The 24,872-nt window shown below is 37.4% G+C and overlaps 1 protein-coding gene across 1 annotated transcript in view; it reads right to left on the bottom strand.

Moving 5' to 3' along the window:
- Positions 1–24,872, bottom strand: part of LOC129463763 (UDP-glucose:glycoprotein glucosyltransferase 2-like) — a 142,415-nt gene that overhangs the window by 94,333 nt on the left and 23,210 nt on the right. Inside the window, 3 exon segments of the mRNA XM_063619093.1 lie at positions 345–417; positions 4,127–4,223; positions 18,215–18,389. Of these exon segments, the coding sequence (XP_063475163.1) occupies positions 345–417; positions 4,127–4,223; positions 18,215–18,389 (345 nt within the window).

Here is a 24,872-nt window from a genome sequence, read left to right as displayed (position 1 = left end):
ATGGTTCTACCGTGCAAAACAATATGCTGTGTGTGCATTTATTTGATGCTATAAAAATATTCACAGAAAGACTGGAAAAACATACTGTACACCAAAATATTATGAGTTATCTCTTTAATTGTGAAATTAGTGATTAGTTTTAAAGGTTGTGCTTTTTTGCTTTCCGTAGCTTTTTGACATTAGCCATATGGTACTTCTGTAATAAATAAAAACAATCGTGTGTGTGTGTGTTTGTACTTTCTACATAAAAGAAAGGTGAAACACATGGCAAAACAGTATATCAAATTAATTCCTTAAAAACAAATGGGTATAATAATACCAATTTCATTTCTATTCAGACTTACTTTAGTTTCCAAAAGAGAAATCCTTGAACTTCATTTGTTTCCGTCTCATCCTCTACAGTAGTATTAGTCACAGCTACATTTTGGAAATAAAACAAAAATATTTTCAGACTGGGAAAAGAACATGTAATCAAAAATTAGAAGAACTTGGCCAGGTGTGGCAGCTCACGCCTGTAATCCCAGCACTTTGGGAGGCCGAGGTGGGTGAATCACTTGAGCTCATGAGTTCAAGACCAGCCCGACCAACACGGTGAAACCTTCTCTACTAAAAATACAAAAATTGGCTGGGCGCGGTGGCTCACACTTGTAATCCCAGCACTTTGGGAGGCCGAGGCGGGCGGATCACGAGGTCAGCAGATCGAGACCACGGTGAAACCCCGTCTCTACTAAAAATACAAAAAATTATCCGGGCGTGGTGGCAGGCGCCTGTAGTCCCAGCTACTAGGAGAGGCTGAGGCAGGAGAATGGCGTGAGCCCGGGAGGCGGAGCTTGCAGTGAGCCGAGATTGTGCCACTGCACTCCAGCCTGGGCGACAGAGCGAGACTCTGTTTCAAAAAAAAAAAAAAAAAAATACAAAAATTAGCCAGGCGTTGTGGCATGCACCTGCAGTCTCAGCTACTTGGGAGGCAGGAGAATGGCTTGAGCCTGGGAGGTGGAGGTTGCAGTGGACTGAGATCACGCCACTGTACTCCAGCCTGGGTGACAGAGTAAGACTGTCTCTAAAAAAAAAAAAAAAAAAAAATTAGAACTCACAATGAAATGAAATTCCATTTGTTTTACCTTGTTTTTCCTTCATGGACCAGATTAATACATATATATGCATGTGTACAGGCTAACATTCCTAAGTGTGAGCTGTCTTTTTGAACATGCTTGATTAAACACTTAGCAACTATAATACAGTGCTTTATAGATTAGTTAATAGTCAAGTTCTATTTTATAATCAGAAATAACCCAAAGGCCTGTAACAAATGCTGAGTTTAGCTTTTAAGTGAGGCAGGAAGTCCAAACCCTAAGTTTAAATATAAGTTCCTACATATTTCCAACACCTTTAAAGATAATCAAGGAATATTTAGAAAGACACCAAAACTCATGGTCTCAAAGAATAAAGATATAATATTTTATAGTCATTTCCCTTCTCCCTTACATACCAAATAATTATACTATACAGACTGGTTGGTGGAATATGTGAAGGGTGCTTTAGGATCATAAAGACTGTGACCTCTTACAGTGTGTGGGGTGGCTATCAGAGTATATCAGAGGTCAGCAATTATGCTTACCCTTTCTTACTTTTCTGAAACTCTGAATCTCTAGGACTATAAGTAAAAACAACCCTGGGTACTTTGATCTAGTCATCCTTTTCCTCTTGTTTGTTAATTCATTCATTGAGCAAACATTTATTGACTGCTTACTATGAGGTGTCTATGACAGGATAGACACCAAGAACAACAGGGACACAAAAGATAAAGACCATGAACTTTTCTAAAAGAAGGCACAGAAAGATATGGGATATAGAAAAGAGAAGAGCATTCTCTAACAGAGCAGCAAGATAGGCAGCCATCTAAGAGGCACAGACTGATATATTTGAGTCTTAAAAGATATGAAGTCTGGCCGGGTGCGGTGGCTCAAGCCTGTAATCCCAGCACTTTGGGAGGCTGAGGCGGGTGAATCACAAGGTCAGTTCAAGACCAGCCTGGCCAACATGGTGAAACCCCGTCTCTACTAAAAATACAAAAATTAGCCAGGTATGGTGGCAGGCACATGTAATCCCAGCTACTCAGGAGGCTGAGGCAAGAGAATTGCTTCAATCCGGGAGGCGGAGGTTGCAGTGAGCCGAGATTGCACCACTGCACTCCAGCCTGGGTGACAGAGCAATGATTCCATCTCAGGAAAAAAAAGAAAAAGATATGAAGTCTTTAGAGGAAATGAAAGAAGCGAAGACAGCGGTAGGCAGAAGGAACAGCATATGCTAAGGGATGAATGTAGGAGAGGTCATAAAGACTTCCCATGGAGCCCATGCATAAAAGCATCCAGGGAACAGAAAATTACTCTAAATAATAAGTAGTTTAGTGTTTCAGGCAAGAGGACACAAATTAGAGAGGGCTGAAGGACAGTAAAAAGGCAGTAAGAAATCAGATTATGAAAAGCTTTGTTTGCTATGTTCTGAATTTTTGAGAGAGGTTATAGGGAGCCACTAAAGGATTTAACCAGTGGAATCACAAAGTCAGATTTTCAATATCAGAAGTTCATTTGGAAAGTACTGTGGAGATTAGATTGATTAATCTGTTTTGAGGGGTGGTGAGATTGAGGGCACTGAAGACCTAAGATCAGAGAGATGGCTAGTTAAAGGTCTGACACATGTATACAGAGAGAAAAAAAGAACTGCACAAAGGAGTGGCAACTAGAATTGACAGGCGAAGACATATTCCAAGTGTGTGTAAAAGGCTGATGACAGGCCGGGCGCGGTGGCTCACGCTTGTAATCCCAGCACTTTGGGAGGCCGAGGCGGGCGGATCACGAGGTCAGGAGATCGAGGCCATCCTGGCTAACACAGTGAAACCCCGTCTCTACTAAAAAAATACAAAAAATTAGCTAGGCGTGGTGGCGGGCGCCTGTAGTCCCAGCTACTCGGAGAGGCTGAGGCAGGAGAATGGCGTGAACCCAGGAGGCGGAGCTTGCAGTGAGACGAGATTGCGCCACTGCACTCCAGCCTGGGCGACAGAGCAAGACTCCGTCTCAAAAAAAAAAAAGGCTGATGACAGAATGCAGTGCATAATAATACAGATGATACATATGTGACCATCTGACTTTTTAAAGAAAATTCTATAAGCGCAAGAATAGCTAAAAATGCCTTACATTACTATCGTGACTACAAGAGAGTAAATTATAAAGCATTGTAGAGCTATACACAAGCTATACAGAAATACATAAAATCAGAGTATTATTTTTACTATACTTTTTCAGTAACTCTTTAACCAAAAATATTTAAATTACAGTAATACAGATGTTTATTTGAAGCACATTCAGTAGGAGGAGCCAGAGAGAAGTCTGTGATGAAAGCAGGGCCTCTATATGAAAAAACAAAGTTGAAGCAGGAGCCTCATCTGAGTGCATATAAGGGAATAAATGTAAAACTCTTAACCAAGAATCAGGCATAAATAAATTTGACATGAACCAGGTAATAGAAGACTTCCATAAGTGTTCTGAGAACTTGTTCAGTTTATTTAAGTCTCCAGAGTCTCTTCATCTAGAGTATACATTTAGTTCATAGAATACAGATAGATATTGGTTAGTAGATCACAAATCTAATGAATCTACCTCATCTAAACAATTCATAGGCCTCTGTCATCCTGCTCCAGGAAAGAAAAAAAAAAACTACCATCCTAATTTCATTACAAATAAACATTTCAGACAAAACTTCCTTACATGGGCGAGACCCAGATGCCTATGCCAGTCACCTCTAGCAATAATCAGCCTCATCTATTGCCACAGTGTACCTTACATATACTATCAGTTGTTATATGCTGCTGAAATGGTTGGGAGCCCATCGGGTATAAGCAAAATAACATACAATTTCATATTTTTAAAGAAATTTTGATAACCAATAATCTTAAATACATTTCTTTCAGCTTAAAATTTAATTCCAAATTTTAATGAAGAATATGTCCACCCCATCTCTAGCCTCAAATGAACATATGTAGGATTATACTCATTAAATTTTTAAAAAACTAAAGTACGTAAAAGCCTCCAACTTTTCATTCTACTCAAGTGCTGAGATGGAGACTTACTTTTAACTTGGGTATCATCCAGTGCTTTGTATTCTGTACTCTTAATTGCTAGCTCCACACCATACCCAGATAAGTACATTTTCCGTGAGCTTGGTTTCTGTGCAAACACATTTATTTTATAAAAAGAGAAAACAGTCAAACATCTTGTTTTAAAGTCAGTACCACGATGTATTCGGACATAAGGGTAAATTAGTAATATTGAAGGTTTTTAATCACTGTGAAAAATTTGGGGGTTGTTTACATTGTCTCTAGCCTATCAAGGAACTAGAATTTGGTTAATGACTACTCTGTAAAAGCTTTGTCATGACTACTGTTTTAATTACTTTTTAATTTTTACAATTAAAATAAAAAATATCTGATCTTTTTCTGTTATTTCTTCAATGATGAGTTAATTAACAGAGGATCCAATGCAGACAAGTTTCAACAAAACTGTTTTCCTTTTTGGGGATCCCCAAAAGATTTGCTAAACCAAAAATGTTCTTCACTTGCTGGTTGTCTAGATGTAGGACAACTAGAGTGCTGCCAAAAGCAAACACTGGAAAGTAGTGGCAAAGGAGACGAAAAAAGTTAGTGCCGTGAAATACCTGATAAAAGTTTTCTTTGTTTCTCAATGATTAAAATATACCAAATGCCACAAATTAACATCTGTTCTTGCAGTAAGGAGCTACAGTTCACTAAAACGGAGTGGTCCGAAATGTTTATGATCAGAATTTTAGTACCTTTAATTTTGTTCTTTCTATAAAGGGCAAATATTAAATGTACTCCTAGAGATTACCTCATCAAGCAAGAGAAGTCACCATATTTTATTCAAAAGGAAGAAACCCGGATGAACACACATAATAGTTTTAAAGTCGCTCCCGCTTCCAGACTGAAGTTCTTGTTGGCTGTACTGCAACCATTATCATTTGGCATATCTCAAGGGGTTAGAAAACCACTTTAACCTAGAGCTCAGCAAACTCCCTGGAAGATGCCATGTAGAGGTTTGCATAGGGACAGTGCATGATAGAGGAAAAGGTAGAGATTGGAGGGAAGAAGAACTTTAGTAGTGTGTTATTCTTTGTATTCTCTTCTTTCCTCCCTAAACTTTCTACCAAGCCTTATTGATATGCATATGGCCAGAGTGACTGTTCTTTGGCCTGTTCTATTTCCAAGTAAGAATATGTAAAAGTTAGCTTCAGATATTCAGACAAATACTTAACATTGCTGCCCATACTAAAATTTAATTTGCTAATTTCTCAGGCCCACATTATATGAAAGATAGCATGTAGAAACTCGGTTATTTATAATTACAGTCATCTGATAAAGATGAAAATTTTTTAGAGTTTCCAATTTCGTAACAGCTCAATTTAAAACTACATTTTGAGTATCTAGTCAAAAGACCAATCAGTTGGTGGCTAAGTGAATCCAAACTATAAGGCCATGTATCTTGTTATAGTTCATAAAAGAAATGGAATTTCACATAGCCAATTTCCATTATCAGTTCTGGAAAGTTATTAGCTCCTCAGTAATAACAATGTTTCCTAAATTCATACTTACTTTCCTCATTTGGAAATGTGTTGATATAAAATTTGAATTGTAATCTTGCAGTTTAGTAAGTTTGGGTTTGCAAACCAAACTACCAAATCAACAGGTTAAAAAAAAATCTTTGTTTTTCTATTTCTTTTTCCCCCACGAAAAGGCTTTTTTCCCCCACAAAAAGGCACATGTTAAAAACGTAGCATAAATATATCTATTTTTATTAGAATTACATGTTAACTAGATTTATATTATAGTTATTTTGAACATAAAAGATGTCATTCATTAAATATAAGGCTATAATTTGATGTTACTAAATGCCCAGATAGTTAATATGATTTTACAGAAGCACACTTAATGGTCACATTCTCTATGTCAGGCCTCTCAGCCCAAGCCAAGCCATCGCATCCCCTGTGACTTGCACGTACATGCCCAGATGGCCTGAAGTAACTGAAGAATCACAAAAGAAATGAAAACACCCTGCCCTGCCTTAACTGATGACATTCCACCACAAAAGAAGTGTAAATGGCTGGTCCTTGCCTTAAGTGATGACATTACCTTGTGAAAGTCCTTTTCCTGGCTCATCCTGGCTCAAAAAGCTCCCCCATGGAGCACCTTGCGACCCCATTCCTGCCCGCCAGAGAACAAACCCCCTTTGACTATAATTTTCCTTTACCTGCCCAAATCTTATAAAACGGCCCCACCCCTATCTCCCTTCGCTGACTCTCTTTTCGGACTCAGCCCACCTGCACCCAGGTGAAATAAACAGCCATGTTGCTCACACAAAGCCTGTTTGGTGGTCTCTTCACACGGACGCGCATGAAACTCTAAATAATAACTTGAGACCGATTCTCAACAGATGGGCATAGCTCCCCAGGGGCATGTTAGAACCACTTGGGAGAACATTTAAAAAAGACAGACAATTAACAACAACAAGGTTCATTGCACAGGTTTACTTATAGATTTTCTTATAGATTTTTATAAGAAATAGCTATTTTATAGACATCTACTTTTATAGATAGTTACAGATTTTCTCCCACCTTGCCACCTGAAACAGCAAGTGCAGCCTCTCCTCTTCCATTTCCTCCTCAGCCTACTCAACATGACTATGAGGATAAAGACCTTTATGATGATCCACTTCTATTTAATGAAAAATGTATTTTCTCTTCCTTATGACTTTCTTAATAACATTACTTATCTAGCTTACTCAACTGTAAGAATTACAGAATATAATAATCATGTGACATGAAAAATATGTGTTAATTGACTGTTTCTGCTATCAGTAAGGCATCCAGTCAACAGTAGGTTATTAGTACTTAAGTTTTAGTGGAGTCCAAAGTTATACGTATATTTTTTAACAACATGAGGGGTCAGTATCTCTAACTCACACATGCTTAGGGGTAAACTGTACTTGTATCTCCCACTCCCATTCCTATTCTCATTTGCCTCTCAGCTCTGCCTTACCTGATAGAGAATCATAGTCTTAAGGTGCTACTGTTATTGATAGGAATGTATCCATCCTTCTAGCAAACTCAGTTGGGAAAAATTGAGAATTATTGGCATAAGATGATTAGACAATATAAAATGTTTTGAGTGCACACTATAGACCCATGACTCTGTCCTCTTCTTTTATATTTATTTTTTCTGAAAACACTTTCATCACCATCTAACGTAAATCTGTTTTACATCTCTTGCCACTAAAATTGAAGTTCTCTGAGAATAAGGAATGCTTCTCTCTTATTCACTGCTACACGAACCAATGCCTGGCACAGAGGCATCCAAATATTTATGAAATTAATGACTTAAATATGTAATCATTTACAAAATGTACACACACCCACACTTTATCTCACTTTACAGATAATCTTTATGTAGATTATGCAAATATCTATATGCCAACACACTCAAGAATAAGATTTTCCACTTCTACTAAATAGCAATAACTCACTCAGAATTATACAATGAACAATTAAAATTGAGAATGTGAAGAACACTGAGGGAAAAAAATATATTTTATATGATGTTATTGTAGGGCAAGTCCCCAAAAGATCTTGGCAACCCAGCTCTTCCTCGCTTTCTCACTTGTAAATCTCAGAATAACTGTAGAATGATGTGCTAGAAGTGCAAGAAATGTGAAGGAATTGCCAGTAAAGCCAAGCTCTGTTCCCATCGCTCCTAGAACAGGATGTCTTGAGATGCTTTAGCACAGCTCATCAAGCTGCTCCTAGGTATAAAACCCAGGGCAGAGCAGGCTTTCAGAGTTCCTCAGCTGTGGTGCAACATGAACGACGTGCACGTGAGACTCCATCCATCCTGGGCGGCTATCCTAAGCTTTGGGGGATAAGCTTGCCATGAATCCTTAGGTGTCTATTGTCCCTTGCTGCCTGTCTGTGAGTAATAAAGTTGCTTCCCTAAAGTTGCTGTGCGAGTGTTCTGTCTCACCAGACTCATGCCAGTGGATTGACACTGGTACACAGTATTGGCAAGGTGTTTACAGTCCTCCCCGGGATTGATACCAGTGCACAGTGAACTTGCATCATAAAATTATCAAATATATAAAACAAAATTAAGATACTGAAATAAGCTACTTATCTTCTATCACCAGTACTAAGCACAGTGCCCAGCTTACAGGCATTTGTGGAAGATTATTATAAAGGTCACAAATGAATAACTCCTTCCCATGTCCAGACTCCTTTGCAATGTGACCTTGCTACTTCTCACCAGAAAATGGAGTCTATTTTTCCATTCTTTTGAATCTGGCTGGCCTTGTGACTTGCTTTGACTAACACAAGGTGGCAGAAGTATCACTGTATGAGTTCTTGGGCATAGCGCTTAAGAGGTACTGCAAGTTCTACTCTTTTCTTTTTGGGACCCTAAGTCATCATGACGTGAAGAATCATAGTCTAACTCTTGGAAGATGAAAGGCCACGTAGACTCCAGCTAACAGCCTCAATTGCCACACAGGTCTGTCAGAATAACTCGAATCCCCAAGCTCTAATCCAGTACTGAATGACCCCCACTGCATGAACAATACCAGCAGAAAAAGTGCCCCGACTGTCAACCCACAGAATAAAGAGAAACAGTAAGTCAATATTGCCTTAAGCCACTAAATTTTGAGAAGATTTGTTACAAAGCAGTTCAGACACAGACACAGCATCTAATAAATGTGCATGGAGGAAAGAAAGAAGGAAGAGATGACAGATTCCTCTAACAAATTTCTAATTCAAAGAATACCTAGTTTCCTCATAAACAGTAGTAACTTAAGAGTTTTTCATCCTCTACAATCATATATTACCGCTTTGAGAAGTTATAAGGTAGCTTCGATTAGCACTAAGAAACTTAATTTTGGATTCCCCATGTAAGCAGCAAAGCTATGGTATCAAAGTAACTCTAGGAAAAAAAAAAACATTTTTTAGATTTTTTATTTTTAATTATTATGGATACAGAAAAGTTGCACATATTTATAGGATATATGTTATAATTTGATACAAACATACAAAATGAAATGATCAAATCAGGGTATTTGGGATATCTATCACCTCAAACATTTTATCATTTCTTTGTGTTAGGAACATTCCAATTTTTGAAGTCAGGGAGACAGAGACTAGAATGATGGTAGTTACCAGAAGATGGAAAAACTAGTGGGGATGTGGGGATTAAGAGGGGATGGTTAATGGGTATAAAAATACAGTTAGGAAGAATAACATCTAGTGTTCAGCAGCACAATCGAGTGACTATGGTTAATAACTTATTGTATATTTCAAAACAAGGAAAAATAATTTTATAAGCATTACATCCTTATTAAAGAGCCACCTAATTATGACCTCCTCTCTCAGAACTAGAATGTCTCATCTTTCTCTTTCTTTAGTGGACAGATATCAGAGAGCCTCAGAATCATATGCTATATATTCCCAACCAATGTGCCAGATCTAATGAAAGATCTCCAGGAGTGAGAGCACTTTATTATTTAAAAGAACACTCCAATTGGTGTTGAGGTAGAGAATGAGACTGATAATGGAAAACAAAATAAACTTCGACTTTATTTTTAAAGTTTTATTACTTAAAAAATAAACTTGAAAAGATAAAATGTTAGCTGTCAATTCTGGGTAGTATATACAAAAATGTTTATTATTTTTAGGCTTTTTGTATTAGAAAATTTTCTGAAGAAAAAATAAAGCAGATGGAATGAGAATGATAACAGAAGAAAAAGGCACCTGTGGGAAAGTGAACATTTGAATACCTAGGACAGATACCACCAAATGCTAGTGAAGCTGGTAAAGATATTTAGCTAGAAATCTATAAAGCTTGCTAAAGGCTAAATATGGGTTAACGTGAGAGGGTGAGGCCCCTGGTAGCTCCAGACATAGCAAGGCTGAAACCCTCTTGCACAGGGAAGACTGGGGAAGGTCCTGAGAAAGCTTCTACTCTAATGCTGACAGGCAGAGAGGAAAGAAAAATCACTGCTGAAATCCACTTCAGACCTATCTCCCCTACGGAACCAAAGCCTTAATCTTCAGAGGCAAGGGCAACAAAATTGCAGCTATATAGTATACTGGTGGAAGCCCACTGAAGACGGGAGAAATGGAATAGACGAAAGCCTTAATCTGAAGGAGGGACAGGAATACCTGCCAGGCCCAACATTCTGAGAGAGGATCAGAAACCTTGAGGCCCAAATTTACAGTCTGCCTAGAAAGGAAACTTAATTGGAACATCAGAGAATATCCCCTTCCTCACCTGCCCCCTCACCATCACCTCAAGGCCAGTCTAACAAGGGTTGAGTAAAGATAACACTGAAATACAGGTGGGAAAGCTATAAGAAACACATTGTCTTTGGGGAGCTGTACAAAGGGAAGATCCAAATCTAAGTGGGGAGACCTAAAGCCAAGTGAACCACAAACGTGAAACCCAACCCAACTCCTGACCAGAACAGCTCAATCCTGCATACATGAAAGGCATGGCCTACACTAAAGGCAGGGTCAAGGCTCCTACACAAAATGTTGAGCTTTCAACAACAACAAAAATCACAAGATGTCCAAGAAGTCAAGGGAACAAAAGTCTGAAGAGACAAATCAATCAACAATTTCAAAATCAGATGTAAAAAAGAAGTTGAAACTTTCAGGAGGGAATTTAAAATAATGATTAACATGTTAAATGCTCTAATGAAAAAAGTAGAACATATGAATGATGAGAGAGGCAAACTCATCACACATATTAAAACTGTAAGAAGCAGCCAAATGGCAATGATAGAAATTAAAAGCACTGTAACAGAAGTAAAGAATGCCTTCAACAGAGTCATAAGTAAACTTGATAGAGCCAAAGAAAGAATTGGCTGGCCGGGCGCAGTGGCTCATCCCTGTAATCCCAGCACTATCGGAGGCTGAGGTGGATGGATCGCCTGAGCTCAGGAGTTCGAGACCAGCCTGACCAACATGGAGAAACCATGTCTCTACTAAAAATACAAAAACTAGCCGGGCATGGTGGTGTGTGCCTGTAATCCCAGCTACTTGGGGGCTGAGGCAGGAGAATCGCTTGAACCCAGGAGGCGGAGGCTGCAGTGAGCTGAGATCGCACCACTGCATTCAAGCCTGGGGGACAGAGCGAGACTCTGCCTCAAGAAAAAAAAAAAAAGGAATTGGTTAACTACAAGGCAGTTCAATAGAAATTATTCAAATTGAATTTAGGAAGAAAAAGTAGTAGAGAAAGAAAGGAAAAAATCCAAAAAGCAAACAACAGCAAGAAACTGAGCAGAACACTCAGGAGCTGTGGGATAGTACCACACATGGGAAACATCATGAGTGCCTAAAGGGAGAAATATGCCTCAGGACAAAGACAAAGAGGAAAGGCAGGACTGCCGTCCCTAGTCTTGGAAATTCTAACTCTGCTCTGTAACTTGAAGAGGAGAGAACACCTCCAAATTCATTCTAGGAGGCCAGCATTACCTTGATACCAAAACAAGACAAGGACACAACAAAAAAAGAAAACTATATGCCAATATCACTAAGAAACACAGATGTAAAAATCCGCAACAACATATTAGCAAAATGAATTCAGCAACAACTTAAAAAGATGAGGCACCACGATCAAGTGAGATTCATCCCAGGGATACAGGATAGTTCAATATACACAAATCAATAAATGTAATACACCACATTAAAAGAACCAAGAACACAAAAACCATATGGCAGTCTAAATATGTGCTGAAAAGGCATTTGATTAAATTCAACATCTCTTTCTGACAAGTCCCTCCCCCACAACAAACTAGGTATAGAGGGAACATACCTCAAAATAATTAAGGCCATATATGACAAGTCCACAGCTAATATCATATGGAAACAGGGAATAATTGAAAGCCATCCCTCAAAGATCTGGAACAAGACAAGAATGCCCCCTTTCACTATTTTTATTCAACATAATACTAGAAGCCTTAGCCAGAGTAATAAGGCAAGAGAAATAAAGGGCATCCAATTGGAAAGGAAGAAGTAAAATTACCCTTGTCTGCAAACAATATGATCTTATATTAGAAAAACCTAAAGACTCCACCAAAAAACTGTTTGAACCAATAAATGAATTCAGTAAAGTTACAAGATATAAAATCAATATACAAAATTCAGCACTATTTATATACACAAATAGCAAACAACATTCTGAAAACGTTACAATAGTTACAAATAATATGAAATATCTAGGAATTAATTTAACCAAAAAAGTGAAAGACCTATATTAATACAAAGAAAACTACAACACTGATGAAAGGAATCGAAGAGAACACCAAAAAATGGAAAGATATTCCATGTTCATGGATTAGAATTCATATTCAGACAAATGCACCAATGGAACAGAATAGAGAACTCAGATGTAAATCTACACATTTGGAACCAACTCATCTTCGACAAACATGCCAAGATCATACACTGGGGAAAGAGCAGTCCTTTCAATAAGAAAACTGAACAACCATAATGCAGAAGAATGAAACTAACTAGACCACTATGTCTCACCATATACAAATATCAAATCAAAATTGATTGAAGACTTAAATATAAGACCCAAAACTATGAAATGACTAGAGGAAAATATTGAAGAAATGCTCCAGGACATTGGTCTGGGCAAAAATTTTTTGTGTGAGACTTCAAAAGCACAGGCAACACAATTAAAAATAGACAAGTGGAGTTAACATCAAGCTAAAAATCTTCTACACAGCAAAGGAAACAATCAACACAGTGAAGAGCCAATCCACAGAATGGGAGAAAATATTCGACAAATACCCATCTGACAAGGGATTAATAATCAGAATACATAAGGAACTTAAACATACCCTTTATCACCACTCCTATTCAACATAGTCCTGAAAGTCTTGGCCAGAGCAACCAGGCAAGAGAGAAATAAAAGGCATCCAAATAGGAAAAGAGAAAGTCAACTATACCTGTTTGCAGACAACATGATTCCGTATCTAGACAACCCCATAGTCTCTGCACAAAAGCTCCTTGATCTGATAAACAACTTCAGCAAAGTTTCAGGATACAAAATCAATGTACAAAAATCACTAGCATTTTTATACAGCAACAACATCCAAACTGGCAGCCAAATCAGGAATGTAATCCCATTTACAATTGCCACAAAAATAAAATACTAATGACCACAACTAACTAGGGAGGTGAATCTCTACAACGAGAATTATTAATACAAAACACTGCTCAAGGAAATCAGAAATGACACAAACAAATGGAAAAACATTCCAGGCTCACAGGTTGGAAGAATCAATATTGTTGAAATAGCCACACTGCCAAAACAATTTACAGATTCAAGGCTATTCCTATCAAACTACCAATGACATTCTTCACAGAATTAGAGAAAGCTATTTTAAATTTCATATGGAACAAAAGAGCCTGAACAGTCAAGGCAATCCTAAGCAAAAAGAACAAAGCTGAAGGTTACAGTAACCAAAACAGCATGGTACTGGCATAAAAACAGACATACAGAGCAATAGAACAGAATAGAGAGCCCAGAAATAACATCACACACCTGCAGCCATCTGATTTTTGACAAAGCTGATAAAAGCAAGCAATGGGGAAAGAACTGCCTATTCAATAAATGGTGCTGGGAAAACTGGCTAGCCATATGCAGAAGACTGAAACTGGACTCCTTCATTATGCCATAAAAAAAATCAACTCAAAATGGATTAAAGCCTTAAATGTAAAGCCTAAAATGATACAAATCCTCAGCCGGCCATGGTGGCTCACGCTTGTAATCCCAGCACTTTGAGAGGCCGAGGCGGGCAGATCACGAGGTCAGGAGATCGAGACCATGGTGAAACCCCGTCTCTACTAAAAATACAAAAAATTAGCCAGGCGTGGTGGCGGGCACCTGTAGTCCCAGCTACTCGGAGAGGTTGAGGCAGGAGAATGGCGTGAACCTGGGAGGCGGAGCTTGCAGTGAGCCAAGATCGCGCCACTGCACTCCAGCCTGGGTGACAGAGCGAGACTCTGTCTCCAAAAAAAATAAATAAATAAAAATCCTCAGAAGATAACCTAGGAGATACCATTCTGGACATGGGCCCTGGCAAAGATTTCATGACGAAGACACCAAAAGCAATTGCAACAAAAACAAAAATTGACGAATGGGACCTAATTAAACTAAAGAGCTTCTGCGCAGCAAAAGAAATTATCAACAGAGTAAACACGCAACCTACAGAATGGGAGAAAGTATTTGCAAACTATGTATCTGACAAAGGTCAAATATCCAGAATCTACAACCAACTTAAATTTACAAGCAAAAAATAAACAGCCCCATTAAAAAGTGAGCAAAGAATGGGCACAGTGGCTCACGCCTGTAATCCCAGCACTTTGGGAGGCCGAGGCAGGTGGATCACGAGGTCAAAAGATCAAGACCATCCTGGCCAACATGCTGATACCCTGTCTCCATTAAAAATACAAAAATTAGCTGGGCATGTTGGTGGATGCCTGTAATCCCAGCTACTTGGGAGGTTGAGGCAGGAGAATTGCTTGAACCCAGGAGGCGGAGGTTGCAGTGAGCCGAGATTGCGCCACTGCACTCCAGCCTGGCGATAGAGCAAGACTCTGTCTAAAATAAATAAATAAAGTGAGCAAAGGACATGAACACTTTTCAAAAGAAGACCTATGATATGGCCAAAAAGCATATGAAAATATGCTCAATATTACTAATCATTAGAGAAATGCAGATCAAAACCACAATGAGATACCATCCTGTATCAATCAGAATGGCTACTATTAAAAAGTCAAAAAATAACAAGATTTTGATGAGTTTGCAGAAAATAGTGAATGCACATACACTGCCAGTGGTACTGTAAACTAGTTCATTTAAAGCAGTGTGGCAATCCTCAAAGAATCTGAAATAGAACTACCATTCGACCCAGCAATTCCATAACTGGGTATATACCCAGAAGAATATAAATTGCTCTACCATAAAAACACACGCATGCATATGTTCACTGCAACACTTTTCACAAAGCAAAAACATGGAAATCAACCTGAATGCCCATCAATAGTAAAATGGATAAAGAAAATGTGGTACATGTACACTACAAAATACTACACAGTGCATGCCGGGCTGAATTCCTAGGTGATAGGTTGATAGGTGCAGCAAACCACCATGGCACATATTTACCTATGTAACAAACCTGCACATCCTGCACATGTACACCAGAACTTAAAAAATTAAAAATAAACCCTTCCTCTAATATGATAGTTAATAGTGGAAGACCAAATGCTTTCTCCCCAAATCAGGAAAAAGGCAAGGATATCTTCCCTCACCACTCCCCATTCAACATTGACTAGAAGTCTTAATCATTAAAATAAGGTTAAAAAAAATAAATGGCATATAGGTTGAAAAAGAAGAAAAACACTGATGAAAGAAATCAAAGGATGTCTAAATAAATCAAGAGACATAATTTTCAATTGGAAGACTGAATATTTTTAAGATGTTCTCTCACAAATTTAACTTATATGTTCAATGTAATCTCAATCAAAATGCCAGCAAGATTTTTTGTAGATACAGACAAGCCGATTTTAAAGTTCACAGGAAGAGACAAAGGAATTAGCTTAGCTAAAACAATTCTGAAGAAGAATAACGAAGCTGGAGGACTAACACGACCTGATCTCAAGGCTATAAAGCTAGAGTAATCAAGCAGTGTAGTACTGATGTTGGGATAGACAGATAGATCAATGACACAGAAAAGCAAAGCCAGAAATAGACCCATACAAATACAGTCATTTATATTTTACAAGTGGATAAAGGAAATTCAATGGAGAAGGATAGTCTTTTAAATAAATGTTAAAACAACTAGGTATCCATATGTAGAAAAATAAATCTCAACATCTATCTCACAAGTTGCACAAACCTTAAATGGATCATAAACCTATGTGTAAACATAAAACTATAAAATGCCTAGAATAAAATCTGCATGACCTTGAGATGGGTGATGAGTTTTTAGATACACTATGAAAAATATAATCTATAAACAAATGATGAACTGGACTTAATCAAAATTAAAAACTCTTCCTCTGCAAAACACATTAAGAGAATTACAACATAATTCACAAACTGGTAGAATATGTTTGTAAATCATGTATCTCATAAACGATTTATATCTAGGACATAAAAAGAACTCTGAAAACTCAACAAAAAAAGTTCACCAAAAAGAAACTCATGAAAAGCCAGACAACTTCATTAGTCATTAGAGAAATGCAAATTAAAACCACAGTGAAATACCACTGTGTACCTAGAACAGCTATAATAAAAAAAACTGACATTAACAAATGGTGGTTAGGATTTAGAGCAGCAAAATTATCTTTCCTGGCTAAGGGGAACGAAAAATGGTACAGCCACTTTGAGAGACAGTTTGGTATAGTTTATTATGAAGTTAAACATTGACTTACCATACAACTCAGCAATAGAACTTCCAGGCATTTATCCAAGTGAATTGAAAACATATGTTCCTTCAAGAATCTGTATGTGAATGGGATGGTACTAAGGTGACTGACAGATGACTCTGTGTGATTGTTGAAACCCAACATTGTACATCACAGATGATACTTTTCAAAAAGACATCTGACTAGATTGTGAAATAAAAATATCTTCATAGAAGGCAAAGCTCAATATATATGAAGAAAAAGTCTCTTCAAAATTCATCAGAAAGGTCCAATTCATTCCCGTATGAAATCCCAACATGTTTCATGGAACCTGGCCAACTAATTCTAAAATTAACATGGCTACATATCATGCAAGAACAGCCAAGATATTTAGAAAAACAAAAATTAAGAAGCAGAGTTATACTACCAGATATCAAAATATATTTTAAAGCTACAGCAATTAAAATGATGTTATATTTGTGTAGAATAGACACATATATCACTGCAACAGAATGGAAAGTCTAAAAACATATACATGTCTATATGAAAAATTAGCATATGATGGAGTAGAATAAAGACTTGACTGTTCAACGAAGTATGTGAAGACCAATAATTTTCCATACGGAAAAAACAGAATTATATCTCTACCCAGTAGTATATTCAAATAAATTCCAGATGGATTAAAAACCAAAACAAAAAATAGAACTTCAACTCTTACAAGAGAATGTCCTTATAAGAGCATAAAGGAAATCGTTAAGGTAAAGCTGAGTAAATCTGACTATATCACAAGTAATATTTGTAAAAGATGTCATAAACAAGTTTTAAGAAAATATCAGAAGACCAGAAATGCACTAGGAGAAGATGCTGCAAAGTATGGAAGAAAAGATTAGTATTCAAAATATGTTAAAAATACCTATAAACCAATGAGAAAAAAAGAATCCAATTCAAAAATAGGCAAAGGCTATGGACAGGCAATTTACAAATATATTTGTAAGGTTTTAATTAGATTAAATATTAGCATATAATCTTAATAATTTGGGAAATGCAAATTAAAGCACTCCATGTTGGGAAGACAGTAGTAACAAAGCAAAGTCCTTCCTCTAATGGCCATTATATTCACATGCACGTGTGTGTGTGTGTGTGTGTGTGCATGTATGTGCTCTGAAAGTGTTAAATAAACTTGAGGAGATATAGTAATAAGTGCTATGAAATCATTAAAACAGAAAAATGTGATAGTGTCATAGCAATGGCAGGCTAGAGGAACGGGGAACAATACAGCACATACCAGATACCCGAATGAAAAGTAGTCAGGTCTCAAAAGAAAGAATTAACAGTATTCCAACACCATGCTTTGCACTTTGATCTAATACTGTATATATTATCAGTATGTTGAGTAAATCAGATTTCTTAATTGCGAATTCTTAGCAAGCATTATACACATTATTAAAGTATGTTTTTGTTTTTTATCCAAGTTTTAAATTTGTGCCAGATATAAGGCAAAGAATTATAGACATGATACCCCCAGAAGAGACAGAATCCCAATATATTTTTCCCACATGAAATTCACATTTGTTAAGTTAAAAAAAGTTAGATAACTATTCTGGCGAAAATTAATATTTAAATCTAGTAAGACAATTATCATAATAATTGTTTTTTTCTACAGCCAAAAGTAACCTTGAGCACATACCTGAATATAATGGCGAAGAACATACAGAATTTCCTCATTTTGAGCTTTTTCAGACAATACTTTGTGAAATGCACTAAATGTTCTAGTACCCATTTCAGCATACAGAATCACCACTGGTAAGTTCTCTTTGTTTGTAGGAAATTTATGATCTCCTTTAAATAGATAAGGTCTAGTCCTAAGATAAAAGCAAAACACAAAGTTTTGAAAAAATTGAAAGTCAACAGCGTATCAATTCTGTATAATTGCTGCTTATCAAACAATTCATAATATATATAATCACAGAAAAGGAATTTAAATTTCATGTGATGACTTTGTACACATAACTTGAACTAAATGACAGAAAAGAAAGAAAACAATTTGGTTAACCCAAATCTAATATTAAAAATATTTTATTTCCCAACAAGGTTTATTATCTTTAAACAATAACATAATGGCAGCACAATTCTCAGTGAAATAAAATTTGTATTTTATTCAGTTAGAAGGTTATAATTTTTCATTACAGCTCATATTTCCTGAAAACAAGGTACAAATATTTAAGGATCAAAGCAAAAGTACTACCTTATTCAAAGATTATCAGTACTTAGTATGAACAAGTACTCATCAAATCCCCAAGTATAAGCAAAGAAACCAGGACTCTTATGGTCTAGCACTATCATCAGTAAGAGACTTTAATTGACTTATTTGCCAGGCACTGTGCTAGGTTCTTTACACTTATTAGTAAATTCTATTTCACAAGAAAAATTCGACAGCTACCATCACTGAAACTTTTAAGTTTCTGAGGTTCAGATAAGTTAACTATTCAGGAACAGATCAAATGGAAAGCCAGAATTTCAACTCATGTTTATGGAATTCCAAAGCCCCTATGTTTTGGCAATTTATACAGGTAGAAAGCAAACCAAGAGATAAGGAAGTTCAGAGTAACAAGGATGTTGAAAAATAACCTTTTATTTAGTGAATTCTGATGTCTACAATCATTCAGTCAATTACTACCTTTGGATAACAAATGTTAAGGACAGAAGAAAAAAGGCTATGAGTAACATTCCTACAGCATGTTCGTGAAAAGAAGGTGGGTTTTGAAATCACGCAGAATTGGATTCAATCCTGGCTTAACTACTTACTGACTCAACATATTCTAAATCAAAATCATTCAAGCATTCAATCTTATTGACTAACAATAATTTGAGAGATTTCCACAGTTATTTGGCTTAGAATTTGTGACATTACTCAACAGCAATATAGAAATGTGTTTATTAAAAGTCTGTAAAATTATAACATTCAAGCATCCTTATATTAGTTTACAGAAATGCACTAGGAGAAGATGTACAGTATGTATACCCTTCCACTTTTTAAATAAACTTTTCATTCAAGTATAAAATCATCACACATTTATCCACTTTAATTTGATTACTGGTATTCATGATGTGATTTTTAAAATACTACTGTCAATGCTTGGATAGCTGAAGCATAAAATAAATAGAATCTTAGCCCCAAATAGAATTTCACTTCATAACAGATGAAGAGACACGAATGTGCAAAATAAGAGACATTGAATTTGCTGTTTTTCTTCGTGAGATGCTATTAATAAATGCTAAAAGGATACAAAATCATACTTCACATTTGAAAAGAAGTGAAAGATTCTTGCATGAAACTATTAAAATTATTCTCATAAATTTTTACTGAAATCTTGGAACTCAAATGTCACTTACATAGCAGCTGGATTATCATTTTTTATCAGTATCATAGAAGTACATTTAGTAATTTATATAAGGAATCTTAAATTTTAATGTAAGTCTGAGAAATTCTTCCTTCAAAGAATTTACTACTGTTCAAAACTAGAAAGGCAGCTGGGCGCAGCGGCTCATGCCTGTAATCCCAGCACTTTGGGAGGCCAAGGCGGGCAGATCATGAGGTCAGGAGATTGAGACCATCCCGGCTAACATGGTGAAACCCCGTCTCTACTAAAAATACAAAAAATTAGCCAGGCATGGTGGCAGGCGCCTGTAGTCCCAGCTACTCGGGAGGCTGAGGCGGGAGAATGGCGTGGACCCAGGAGGCGGAGCTTGCAGTGAGTCGAGATCGCATCACTGCACTCCAGTCTGGGCAACAGAGTGAGACTCCATCTCAAAAGAAAACTAGAAAGTCTGCCAATAAAACTATGCTAGCAGATAAATGTTGAGGCTGAATATAAAAGGAAAAATTAGAGGACATGGAACAGACTTTACACACAAAGGTAAGGGCTCTCTACCATTTGCTGAGTCTGTAATTGACAGTACCTTCCTTCCTGTACCTATAGACACACGACTTTCAAAATTTGCTTTTATGATTAATTCAGGAACTGCTTGGATATATCATAGGTAGAAAAATTATACCTATAGAGGATGGCTAGATAAGAGGAAAGCAACCTTTAAAAATTCAATAATTATATTTAAAAGTAGCAATTTACTGAACTAAGGTGTTAAAGAGAATTAATACAAATTAGCATTGGTAAAAATTTTAGAAGTAGAGTGTAAAACTTCAGCTTTCTGAAGACAATTTTGGAGTATACATTTTAATATACATGTACTTACCTAGAGATTTTAGTTCTAGAAATTTAAGAAAATAACCAAGGTAACTATGCAAAGATATACGTATGAGGAAGTTCCATTAGATATTGTTTACTGTAAACTACCTACATATCTACCACAAGGAGTGGAATAATGAAACCTATTTATTCATTTCATTATAGTATCATTCACTCAATATTTTTCAGCATCTACTACATGGCAGGTGAACTTTTTGGCAACTGGAGTAAAGGTCACCCTCGTTATGCCTTAGCAAATAACTTGGCTGCATTGTGCTTATGCCCTAGGGATCTGTGGAAGTTTGAACTTAAGAGGGATGACTTAAGATGTTTGGTGGAAGAAATTTCGAAGCAGCAAAGTATTTCAAGAAGTGGTCTGGCTGCTTCTAACAATATATGTTCAGATGCGGGAGCAAAGAAATGGCTTTAAGTTGGAATTCATATTTAAGAGGGGAGCAGAACGTAAAAGTTTGAAAAATTTGCAGCCCTAGCCAGAAAAGAAAAAGCCCATTTTCAGGGGAAGAATCTAAGTGGGCTATTGGGCAACCACTTGCTAGAGAGATTTGCATGACTAAAAGGGAGCCAAGGAGCTGGCAGCCAAGACAATGAAGAAAAGGCCTGGAAGGTATTTCAGAGATATATAAGGCAGCCCCTCTCATCATACACTCTGAGGCCTAAAAGGAAAGAATGCTCACTGCCCTGTGCCATGCCAGCAGGCTGCAACTTGCATCCAGCTGCTCCACTTCCAGCCTCGGCTCAAAGGGGCACAGGTAAAGCTCAGGTCACAGCTCCAGAGGGCACAAGCCATAAGCCCTAGCAGTTTATACATGGTCTCATGTCTGGAGATGCTCAGGAGACAAGCATGAAGGAGGCTTGGAGGCCTCTATCTAGATTTCAGAGGATGTATGGAAAAGCCTGGTGCCCAGGCAGGAGCCTGCCACACAGGCAAGGCCCCCACAGATACTCTACTAGGGCAGTGCATAGAGGAAATGTGGGGTTGGAACCCCCACACAGAGTCCCTACCTGGATACTCCCTAGCGGAGATAGTGGAGGGGAGGGCTGCAACCCTTCAGACCCAAGGATGGTAGACTCACCAGCAGCTTGCATCGTGTGCCTGGAAAACCCAGAGGTACTCAACCCCAGCCCATGACAGCAGCCACGTGTGTTGTATCCTGCAAAGTTAGAGCGCTGGAGCTGCCCAAGGCCTAGGGAGTCCACCAGGATGTACATCAGGATGTGGGACATGGAGTCAAGGATTACATGACAGCTTTAAGATTTAGTGCCTGCCTACTGTGTTTCAGACTTGCATGGGGCCTGTTACTCTTTTCTTTTGGCCGATTTCTCCCTTTGGTAACGGGAATGTTTACCCAATGCCTGCACCATCTCTGTACCTTGGAAGTAAATAACTTGTTTTGATTTTACAGCCTCATAAGTGGAAGCAGATGAGTCTCAGATGGCACTTAGGACATTGGACTTGATACTGGAATGAGTTAAGACATGGGGAAGAAATTACTGTAATTTGCAATGTGAGAAGGACATGAGATTTTGGGGGCTAGGAAAAGAATGATATGGTTTGGGTATTTGTCCCCTCCAAATCGCATGTTGAAATGCAATTCTCAGGGGCCCCCCTTTCTCTCTTGCTCCTGCTCTCACTATGAGATGTGCCTGTTCCAGCTTCGCCTTCTGTCATGGCTGTAAGGTTCCTGAGGCTCTCACCAGAAGCCAAGCAGATGTTAATGCCATGTTTGTATCGCTTGCAGAACCATAATCCAACTAAACCTCTTTTACTTATAAATTATCCAGCCTCGGGTATTTCTTTATAGTAACACAAAAACAGCCTAACACATAAAATTGGTACATACCAGTAAGTTTATTTATTTACATGTAAGAACACATAACTTTATGGGAGAAGGATCTAAGATACCGTTTATAGTACAATAAATGTTTTTTTAAGTATATCTGTATATGAATATATACATTAAAAAAGAACATACATTAAACTGTTAGCAGAATTATGGGCCATTTTCCCTTTCTACTTTGCATTTTTCTAAAGTATTTGAATTCTTTTAGAATGACCATATAGGATTTTTTTAAATTTTAAACATACAGCTTTCCATTTGGGACAAAAGTTTAAAGCCACAAAAAAGACGGTCATATTGATTTGAAGTGGCATTTGGAGAGCAGTCCCTGACACTAAATTTTACAGTATCTCCAAAAATATTTACAAAGACTCAGAGACAAAAATTCTTAATGAAGTTGCAAACTAATAATAACTTTATATCATAAATTGGGAGTAAAGTCTACTAACTATAAAACCTATGCTGTTCAACTTAGAATCAGAACTGACAGTCAACTTTACCACTTAAAACAAGAACATGCCAGTAAAAAAAGAAGAGTAAACTGATTCTTCATCTCTCCCTATTTCCTATTCCCTGGTTCAAAAATCTATGGTCTGGAACTACCCCAAAACTTTATAGACATAATATTAAAATGTGAATGAAGGCCAGGAGTGGTAGCTCATGTCTGTAATCCCAGCACTCTGGGAGGCTGAGGCAGGCAGATTGCTTGAGCTCAGGAATTTGAGTCCAGCCTGGGCAACATAGCAAGACCCCATCTCTACAAAAAATACAAAAATTAGCTGAGCATGGTGGTTTGCACCTGTAGTCCCATCTACTCAGGCTGAGGCAGAAGTGCAACTTGAGCCTGGGAAGCAGAGGTTGCAGTGAGCCAAGACTGCATCACTGCACTCTTGCCTGGGCACTACAGCGAGACCTTATCTCAAAAAAATAAATAAATAAAACAAAATAAAATATGAGTTATATATCTGGGGGAAAGTGACAGCAATCATTACCATCCTAAATGAGTATAACTTTCTCCCAGGGGTCACTCTACTTTCCAACATGTAAATAAAACTACTGTTAAGAAGAATTTTAAGAAATTGGGACAATGAGAATACCACATAGTAAAGAAAGGCAACATTGATGACCTAAATATGTTATAATTGAAAAAAAAAAAAACCAAACCAACTGTTTAGGTCAACCACAGACAGAAGAAAATATATAAATGCAAAACGTATTAGATTAGAATAAAAAAGCAGAAAAAATTTGTCAGTCATTTCTTTAAAAAAGATAAAAACCTAATCTGGAAAAACTGAAAGAAAATGAAAACTAAAGAAAATCTAGGAAGGAGAAACATATCTACAGAGAGGAAAAAATTAAAATATTCATATTACTATAAATAACCTATGTAAAAACATAAATTATATGCTTAAATAAAAACCATTGACCAATATTGATAAGGTGTCACAAACCCAAGAGTATATGCCTAAAGTTCACAAAAGGAAAACAAAATTATTAACTTTGCTCTTTACAGACAGAGAGGGGGAGAATGTTTCTGTCAGGCTGCAGAATTGTTTTACCCTACTTACAAGCTAACACGTTAGCTTTTCATTGTTTCACGGATTCTGGCAAAAGACAGAGACTTCTGAGTCAGAAACAAAGAGCTTGATTACTTGTGGCATAGCAAGCAACATGAACATTAGTATGTTTACATGGGTTCCCCATGGCCCCACATTCCATAGGGAGAAGTATGATGGACCCACAAGAATTCCACACAGGCAGTGGGTATGGATCACATCTAAAGAACACTGAGTGTGGGAAACCCATCATTTAATAATAAGCAGTAAGTAAGCTGCCCTTTGTCCCAGGAAGAAACATTAACTTATCCCTCAAAGTCACTCACTGAAAACACCCTGAGAAAAGGCCATGGTAAAGAGCAGTCAGGGCCTCACACGGTCTTGGCATAGTCATTTTGTCTCTATTCATACTTATCAGGGAATGGGTCTATAATATGTACATCTATAGGAGTAAACCAGACTGTCAGATGGGCAAGTGCAAATTACTTTCACAGCGTGCAAGCCCCAAGGAGTGGTATTTTTAAGCTGCCCATCTGTAGTCTTCCAAGTGGCAGACCAGACAGGTAGGCCATTGGCAACAGCACAAGAGTCAGTATAAATGTATTATATTTCACCAAGGGGTCAGATTTTGTTCAGAGAGAGGATGACGGCCTTGAGTTCTGCCCACTGAGTAGAGTGACCAC

The sequence above is a fragment of the Symphalangus syndactylus genome, chromosome 15 (assembly GCF_028878055.3).
Source record: "Symphalangus syndactylus isolate Jambi chromosome 15, NHGRI_mSymSyn1-v2.1_pri, whole genome shotgun sequence".
NCBI lineage: Eukaryota > Metazoa > Chordata > Mammalia > Primates > Hylobatidae > Symphalangus > Symphalangus syndactylus.
This window is presented reverse-complemented; position numbering and strand designations above follow the sequence as displayed.